The 9,499-nt window shown below is 46.7% G+C and overlaps 1 protein-coding gene across 1 annotated transcript in view; it reads left to right on the top strand.

Moving 5' to 3' along the window:
• LOC128500981 (vitellogenin-1-like) overlaps nucleotides 1-2,141 on the top strand; it is a 29,262-nt gene extending 27,121 nt beyond the window's left edge. Inside the window, exons 31-34 of the mRNA XM_053470353.1 lie at nucleotides 108-202; nucleotides 302-461; nucleotides 1,115-1,273; nucleotides 1,964-2,141. Coding sequence (XP_053326328.1) covers nucleotides 108-202; nucleotides 302-461; nucleotides 1,115-1,273; nucleotides 1,964-2,076 — 527 coding nt within the window. The 3' untranslated portion in view covers nucleotides 2,077-2,141. The remainder of the gene's footprint in view (nucleotides 1-107; nucleotides 203-301; nucleotides 462-1,114; nucleotides 1,274-1,963) is intronic.
• Nucleotides 2,142-9,499: the final 7,358 nt, after the last annotated feature.

The raw sequence follows: 9,499 nt of genomic DNA, 5'->3' as shown, positions 1-9,499 counted from the left end.
TCATCTGTTAGATCTCAAAAAGTTCCACATCTTCATCGGGTTAACGAGCAGTAACAATAAAGGCTGAAATCTGCAAATGCGTGACATTCTATATTCATTTATTGCAGAATGTGTAAGAATTCACAAGAATTCCACCACGGTCACCGTAAAAGCCCCAAAACATGGCATTGAGCAAATTTCGTTTGATGGAGAAACATCCAAGGTGCTTCGATTTACGGACTTCTGAGAATTTCTCATTTAGAATTTTTGGGGGGCTTTTGCGTAATATGAACGTTTTTGGTTTTTTGGATTTGTTTTTCAGATAATGATTGCTTCTTGGATGAGGGGAAGTACCTGCGGTGTTTGCGGGAACGCAGACGGCCTCCAGGACAATGACCTTCGGAAGCCGAACGGCGAGGCGGCCCGGAGCTGCAGCGGCCTGGTGCGTTCCTGGACATTGGCGGATAATTCCTGCCGCGGAAGTGAGTGCGGAACCCGGTAACAAACCACAACCAAAACCCGATTACTCTGTGATCACTGATTCCATGGGGTTCCACGCATCTGAACCCAAATAACAAGATAAATAAACAATGAAATGAGCCCTTCATTCATTGGGGTTTATTCACTAAACTGCGAGTGCTTGAAAAAGTTCAATAAAGCAACTCGCATTATCGCAAAAAACAGGACTGTCTACTAACCGGGGGGGGGGGGGATTATGAATATATTTTAATCCACTTTTGTGGGAGTTACCATGGAAGCGGGCAAAAAAACAGCCACGTTTTCACTGTAATTACCAAAAACTCTGTATTTCTCCAAAACTAGGAAAACATACTTTCAGACGACAGCAACCTTATGGGCCATGTCTCTTTTGGCTGGGTCCTTTCTGGGCTTCCTCTGGAAACCTTTTGGGATCGAGCATTAAGGGCTCGGCGGTCTGGCCTGAACTGTTCCCATGCGCTGTGTGTATTGTAGGCGACAAGATCCCTGGGTCTGCCGGTCACCGTCCTGGGTCTCGGGATCGTTGCTATGCAACGAGACTAATAACAGAGACTCAGACATTAAATATTATGGCCGATAAGGAGCCATCTCCCCGCCTGCTCTGCCTGTCCCCTTACGGGTTAATATGTTTTTTTAGTATGCGCGCTGAATCGCCAGTTTGTGATGTTAAAGAACCAGTTGATTGACGGTGAGCAGTTCACCTGCTACTCCGTGGAACCGGTGCTGAGATGCGTTGATGGATGCCACGCAACCCAAACCGTCCCGGTGAAAACGGCTTTCAGCTGCCTTCCCGGAGGTAAGCGGGGCAGACCCAACGTCCTTTTATGTTATATTTACATTTTGTAGTTAAATGGAGTTTTCCCAAAACACAGATTTATTTTATGTGTAATGCAGATTAAAATAATTTTGTTAATTCAGCCCTGAAAAAGCCTAAAAGCAGATCTGTCACTTCTTCCAATGTTTCTTTTTGATCCATTTGTTTCAGAAAACTGGAGGGTTTTTTACATTCTGAAACAATATTCATTGTCACTCACCCTCATTCACTCTCTCATACTCCCTCATTCACTTTCTCTCACACCCTTCCTCAGGCTCTCTCATACTCTCTCATTCATTCTCTCATACTCTCTCATTCACTCTCTCTTACACTCTCATTCACTCTGTCTTACGCTCTCTCTCTTAATGTCTCCCTACCTTCTCTGTAGCACGTTGTTTTCTCCGGGCCGCGCAGCTCCGCTTGTTCTCTTGCATCTTGTTTTTCTGTCGTCTTTCATCATTCGCTACTCCAAAAAGTCTTCTTTCTTTGTCCGCTTAAACAGAACAGAAAGAGGGTGTGTCAGGAGGCTCCGCCCCCTTTGATAAATCCACATGGTATCACATTAACACCCCAGTTATGAGACCCCCATAAATGTGAACCTTGAGAGGGGATGATTGTTGGGGCTCGAAGAAAACCTGCACCTACAAATATATCCGTTACCTTTCATTCCAGAGTCTGCAATACGGCTGGAAGACTGGCCCCTGAACCACAAGGACCGATTGGAAGATTTAATAAAGGAGGTGGATGTGCACACGGACTGCGTCTGCGCCCCTGAATGTGCATAACCCTGATTTATTGCCCCCTGGATCTGCATGTAACAGACGCCGACTCCGGACTGCCCAAAAAATACCCAATACGTCCTATGGCCGACGTAGGAGGAGGATATATGTACTGCTCAGCTCTCTGGTGCACACAGGGTTAAATCCTTTATTACCAGAGCACAGCATTACCTACGTCTCTGTCAATCAAATATTTAACCCTTGGCGTGCTAGAGAATACAGTCTTTTCCCTATTTTTCCAGTACCGAGAAGGTTAGAAATTTTCAGAGCTATGCGCTGACAGCCCTTACGGGTAAAAGACGGAGGTTGCCGGGGAATCTCGCCTGCCTCGCCGTCTGCCGTTTTCATTCAGTTTTTATTTCCCGTCTTGCTGTAAAACAAGCAGCGCCATTTAGACGTGAATTTCATGAATTTTCTGGTTTCTACAATAAACATTCGGCCCCCCCGGACAGCCGCCTCATAATGAAAGCAGCAAACGTCTCTGTGATTACTTAACATTTCTGTCTGTTCCGCCGCGCCAGAGATTCAATGTAACAAGCTGGGGGGCCGGGGATGTCCCGCTGTCACCCGCTACGGCCACTTTCTTACGGAACATCAGCGTCGGCCATTAAAATGTGTAACCGGAGCACGTCTGCACATCACAGCGCTCCCGCAATGCGTGTACAGAGCGAGTCTAGCGTGTCTGGCGAAACGCGTGTGTCTGGGAAGCGGGGGGATGCGCTCAGTCACCGTGGGGGGGTTATGTCGCAATACACAGAGTTACAATCACATTTACACCGGGCAAACTCCGCAGCTTTGTCAGACATTTCTCTCCGCGTTCGCTGTGAAGCAGATCACAGATTCTGCGTTAACTGATTTTTTTAACGGGTACAAAAATGGAGATATTTTGTGCTATAGATTTCTGCATTCAGATTTGTGGAATTTTTGGTAAATTTGCTAATTTGTACGGTTGTCCGAAAGCGAGGAGGGAGTCCCAACAAAACAAGCAAACACGTTGTTTCCTCATTCCCTCTCACTCCCTTTCACTCTCTCTCACTCCCTTTCACTCTCTCTCACTCTCTCTCACTCCCTCTCACTCCCTCTCACTCCCTCTCACTCTCTCTAACTCTCTCTAACTTTTTCTCACCCTCTCTCACTCACTCTCACTCCCTCTCACTCACTATGTCACTCTTTCTTGACCTTCTCCAACAACCACTTCCATGTCTCCCCTTCACAGACATTCTTCTCTCCTCTTCAGCGCACTTCCGCGACGGGGCGGAGCCTCCATGCGCACCACAGGGACAACCTCTTCCCCCATTTGTCCAATCAGATGGGAAGGAGGGAAAAAAGTTAAGAAATGCAAGAAGCCTTGGGATGGAATGGGATTGGAGCAAAACCGGATCACCCAATCTGCTCCCCTATGTTTGGGGCAGGAGGGCGGCCATTGTGTTTCAGGGTCAGACACACGTTGACCTTCCATTCCACCAAGTTCATTTTGGAGACTCGCATCATGCAGCCGTCTCCTAGAAGCCCATTGGGAGTTGTGTATACAAATCAGGTGATGAGCTGCAAAACTAGTGCAGTTTCCATAGTAACCAATTAACTATTTCCGCCAATTGCTTTATATTTACCACTCTGCCCCAGAATAAGCCTTTCCACGCCGCTGAAGTATTAAAAAATATTAATTCATTTAATGGAACAACTTGACGAATATTAAAATTCACGACATTCCAAAGAAAGGATAAAAATAAATGCTTACCGGTCTTATCATCTCCAGCGCAATCTATCCGTGTTTAACATTCAATAAATTGTCTAATCCAAAGCGAGGAGGAAAAAGTTTGTTTGCAAATTCAAGCTGTAATTCTCTCTTTTAACCATTAGAGGGCACAATTGTTTAAGTCATAAAAAGATCCATTCCAGAATCCAGGAAAAACAACTGCCAGAAAATGTTTGGGGGAAACTTTTTTTCTATGTTTTTACCGCCCTATACTACCTCTGTTATTTTATATTTTAAGATATAAAAGATATCTGGATCTGTCTTAAAGATGCTTCTGCCGTGACGCTGAGATGGGGAGGTCTATTCACTAAAGGGCGAGAGTTTGCAGCGAGCCAACGCACTTTATCACTGGCAAAAATTTAAAAAATAACTTAAATAGATTTGAAGGAATGGGGGGGGGCACATGATGAGGTCTGTACCCCTCCAAAAGGGATTATCTGTCATTTTGAACCCCCCTCACCACAGTTGGGGGACAAGATGCCCCCGAAGGATAGCATTTGTAACTGGGGACTGGGATGGGTTTGAGAGGCTATGCTTGGGGTCCGTGCCTCCCTAAAGGCTTTTTCTTATACATTTTTTAACCACCTTATCACCATTTGTGGGGGATGTAATTTAATTACCCCTCTTCCCACACCACATGGGGTGTGGGAAGAGGGGGGTGATTAGAATCCCCTCTTGGGTAAGAGGGTGCCCATTTTGTTTTTTTATTTTTTTAACGTTTCACTTTTTAATGTAGTGGGGGGCTGTAGTCTTGCGAGTTACAGGCAAGGAACGTAACCTCGCATGCCCTCATCTGTAACGGGTAAAGTTTAATGCTGCAGGTCCTGCAAACAATTACAAAATACCCAAGCTCTAAAATGATCCAAAAAAGCACCAAAACAGGGCAAGACAGCAAACAACTTGGACCTTCACCCAGAACAGCCAGTATCCTACGGGAAAAAGAGCTGTGTCTATGGCTGGATGAGGTTTGTGGTAGTTGTAGTTCCATAAAAGTTGTAGGGTTACTTAATGGTCGCCCCACTCTAGAACCGGCAAACGTTCCTTGCAGATTATTTGAGGGATTTATCATCATCCAACACATAATGTTTCTGTTCAGAAGCGGCTAATCTGATTTGCCGTCATTTATTTTATTTCCAGTAACCATAAGCTGCTTGCCGGTAACCGCAGGTTGGAGACGCACAGGGAACGCCTCCCCCTCAAACAGACGCAAAAACCACGGATTTAACATTTTGGGGAACCCTTTGAGAAGTTAGAATTATTTGCAGTGATAAAATACACACGATCGGGATGCTGAATACATGTGAACCTGGTATAAAGAATTCCTCGGCCCCTGTGACCCTCCGGACCTGAAGTTACCCCAGAATCCTCACAGTTTTGCCTCCTTCTGCAGTAACCTGGCAGAAAGCGCCTCTTTCCACCCGCTGATGTCACGGACACGCTACCTGCAGAAACTTTGCATGGTTCATGATGTCACAAGTAGCGATGTGTGCGTGATAAATGACCACAGAAACATGAGTTTTTTATGGGAAGTAAAGTGTTAATTTCCAGATTTTCTAGATATGGGTTAAAGTTTCCCCCCAGCTCTGGTGCAAGGAAAAGGAATCCACAAGATCCCCTGGGGGAAGGAGGCAGCAGGGTACAGCCCGGGGTCCCAGATGAGGCGTACATGCCCTCTGCAATCAGAAAATACCCCCAACCTAACAGGCTTCTGCCCCAAGTGCCCTGTGACCAGCGCATGCTTCTCCTGCAGCGTGAATGTTGCCTTAACGGACCCGGGTCACTGCTTCCTGACCACTTTTGCGGCTCCTCAGTGTCTGTGGCACTCGCCTATGATGTCATCTTCTCTGACGAGGTAGACCGAAGGAGAAAAGGGCAGAGAGATCCCCTTTTATCTCGGGGAGGAGGGCCGTCGGAGCCAAAAGGGCTACCTGGCAGCTCCAACCGGAGAGCGGCACGGAGGCGCGGCGGCCCCTACGGCGCTGCTTGCATCGCTCGGCAGGAGAGGGTTTGGCTTCTTCTCTCTGGCTCTTTGTCAGATTTTTTCTTGGCTCCTAATTGGATTTTCCCATAAGAAAAAAAAACAACAACAAAAAACCCCATTCCATTATTGTGAAAAAAAGGTTTAGCTGATTTATAAACTGGATTTAATTCATAAAAAGAAGTTGGGCGGCGGAACCCGACGCGTTTATCATCACTTTACAGATTTCTTCGTTTTTTAACGCGTCGTCTTCCAGAATAATTTAATTATAAATATTATTTTTATTATTTATTCTTTAAATATCGCCATCCTATTCTGCAGCGCCGTACAACAGGTAAACAGCACATGCCAAGCAGTATAAAACATAAAAATTCGACAAAAGGTGAGGAGGGCCCTGCGCACAGGAGCTTACAATCTACTCAAACCTTAATCAGTCGTTGGTCTCGTCTTAGATTCAGGAGCCGTATGTCTGTCCCACGCTCTGTGACATGGGGACAAAGAAACAGCGAGAACGCTTCATACGCCTGGAGACTACAGCAGTCCCATGTTTATTCCTCCCCAGAAAGCCAAATGTACCTACTTTTAACCCAATCAGTGCCGCCACAAAGCTTTCTGTTTATAATGTGAATAAATGTTATATTTTTTCTGTATTTATTCAGCGTTTAGGCTGGGAACGGACATCTCTTCCCACGAGATCAGGATTTGTTACCTCCTATCTTTATAGATATTTGCCCCAGTGCTCCGGATACATATATTACTTGTATCATTATTTAGATTATTTTTGGGTTTTTTAACATTTTTCAAATTCTTATTAGCTCTCAGGTGTTATTTCCAAACAATCAGAGTTTCTTTTCAGCAGGCACGGACTGGACATCGTGCAAACTGGGCAAATGCCCCCCTTTGGACTTTTATTGCCTCTCGTAGGCCGATCCCGTTTGTTTAGTGTGTCAGGATCTGCATGATTATTCCTCCCCATTAAGTTATATCTGATTGGTTCATGCAGCCTTTGGCGTTATGATTGACCCCGGGACTTGGTTTTTGGTAGTCCTGCACGTCTCAGACTGGCCACAGGAGGGAGCCGTGCAAACACCTGAGTTAAAGGAAAGGCTTCCGGCAGCTCTTCTCCCCGACAGACTGCCCTCTGGCCTGATCCCTGCGCTTTAAAAACCTGCTGTCGGTATACTCTGCGCTCCGCTGCTGAAAGCTGTGACGGTGACAGTTCTTTGCATGAGACAGTCCCGATTTTGCCACTCAGTCCCGCTGCCCCATCAAACGTTACTTCTGTCCCGGTTTTTGGTTGAAAGGAAAATGTATGGAGCAAAAGACTTCATGAATGAAGTAGCGTCCAGTCCCCCCCCCCCTTCTAAATAAAACAAGAGACAATTCTTTATTTCAAAAACTTTATTGTCAACTATGGATTTTATTTGTCCGCGGTGCGGCCCGCATATAACACAGCACCGCGACACTCAACCTTTATTAAATGTTTACCTCATTGATAACTTTATAACCGTTTATTAGCCAAACATATTTTGGCCCAGTATATAAATATTTCACCGTCAAAATAACAACCACAATGATAACCAATCATAACCATGAAGTAACCTGCCGGTATGGGCGTGTCCACCTGTATCCCTGCTGGAACCGCCCCCAGCGCGGCAGTCACATGACCATACGATTCACAGGGGCAGCTGCCCCCGGAGTGTTCTGCACTTACACCTCTGTGCACCACAAGTAACCACACCTAGAGGGTTAACTCCTGCACCGTACCAGCTTAACAAACCTGAGCCCCCGGCTAATGCAAAAATCAGGGAGGGATGGGCGGGAAAATATTTTTTAAAATGCTGACCCTATAGCATGAACCCCCCCTTTATATATACCCCTCAGGTGGGGCAATTACCCCCTCCCCTCTGGTCTTGCACGTGCCTCAAAGGCTTAACACCTTAGGTGCTAAAATTTGGCCTAGTCATGCCTTAACCCTTAACACTAGGCTTTCCACGGGGTACCTCGTCCGGCACTTCATTCATGGGGCCCCTCCGTCCAATTCTTTCCCTACGGGGCTGTTCTTTAGATTTCAGGGCTGCCATCGGGGGGGGGGGGTAGAACCATTACAGTTGTAAGGGGACAGCTGTCCTGGGGGGCCACTCCATTTACTTATTTTATTTAATAAATAAAGTAAAAACGCTCTGCATTGGACCATTGGGCTGGACGCTGGAGGAGAAGCCCTCACTACGCTAGGGGGTATATTACTGTATATATAGCACGGCCACTCAGGGGAGGTGGCAATTACAGTTATTTAAGCCGAGTCCCCTCATGTTCAGCTCGTTACGGCTACCTCAGCTACGCCGATTCTCCCCTTTTCTTTGTTGTTTGGTTAAAATTCTGTGGATTTAGGGCGACATTGGGGTCCCCAAGAAAAACTGGCCTCAGAGCGGGAGGCGGCTGTCACCGGGGGGCTAAAATCTGGTGCACTAGCCGTGGGGCTAAGCTGTGACTTCCCGCCACGGCCAACGCTCGCGGCGAGCTACAGATTGTTAATAACTTTATATAGTGGAATTTTGGTATAAAGGGGGTAAAATGAACGGTGGCCGCTCCGGACTCCAGCCTGGGGTGGGGTCTTTTTTGGGTGGATTTTGGGTGAGTGAAGGATCTCCCGATAATAATAATAATTATGTTTGGGTTTAGGAGGGACGCAGGGACGGCCGGTCACAGAAACGCCTCTCGATCCGCTCGTAGAAAAAACGAGTCGAGTCTGGGAAGCCGGGAAATGTTTGCGTCACGGAGGGGAAAAGCGTCCGCGCGACGCCGGGGGGGAAATATTCCAAGCCGGGGAGGAAATATTCCAAGCCGGGGAGGAGGGCCGTCATGGATGAGGTGTTAGGAGTTGGTTGCCTGTCGTAGGCCAGGGACCTCCGCGCTTCAAAGAGAGAGAATTGCTGGATGATAAATAATTTATTGCCAGGAAATGCCGGGAACTTCGTCAATCACAAGAAGCAAAGAAAACTCCCGGCCGGGGCTCTGCGCATGAGTTCTAGGGCCACAGGCAGGGGATGTTCCATAGCTCCCAAGTGTCCCTGTTTAGTCTAGCCAGTCCTGCTTAGGCCTACTAATCCCTGATAACCCTCTCTCCTCCTCTGATACCCCTCTTTTTTCCGCCTGATGCCCCTCTCTCCTCCGCGCTACTATTTAAATCACATAAATTAGAATTAGTAAAAGGATTAGAACAAAGTGAACGATCCTCGTATCGCGCTCACAAACCATTATCGAGAAAGGGTCTCCGACATACGGACTCCGACCAAACAGGAGAGGCTGCGTTCATTTCCACCGCTTATCCTCTCCGAGGTTGCTAATGACGCGGAGCGGGTCCTTTCCGAGTTGTTTGGATTGATATAGATTTATATAACAGGCCGCCATTTAACGCGACGTCAAAACAAACTTTAATTGCAGGCGCATGCAGGGTATTGGGGTAAAGTCATGTATATTGGCAGCGTATTGGGGTAAAGTCATGTATATTGGCAGCGTTTTGGGGTAAAGTCATGTATATTGGCAGCGTTTTGGGGTAAAGTCATGTATATTGGCAGCGTATTGGGGTAAAGTCATATATATTGGCAGCGTTTTGGGGTAAAGTCATGTATATTGGCAGCGTTTTGGGGTAAAGTCATGTATATTGGCAGCGTTTTGGGGTAAAGTCATGTATA

The sequence above is a fragment of the Spea bombifrons genome, chromosome 6, assembly GCF_027358695.1.
Source record: "Spea bombifrons isolate aSpeBom1 chromosome 6, aSpeBom1.2.pri, whole genome shotgun sequence".
Taxonomy (NCBI): domain Eukaryota; kingdom Metazoa; phylum Chordata; class Amphibia; order Anura; family Pelobatidae; genus Spea; species Spea bombifrons.
The sequence above is the reverse complement of the archived record's forward strand: the minus strand, read 5'-3'. Positions and strand labels throughout refer to the sequence as shown.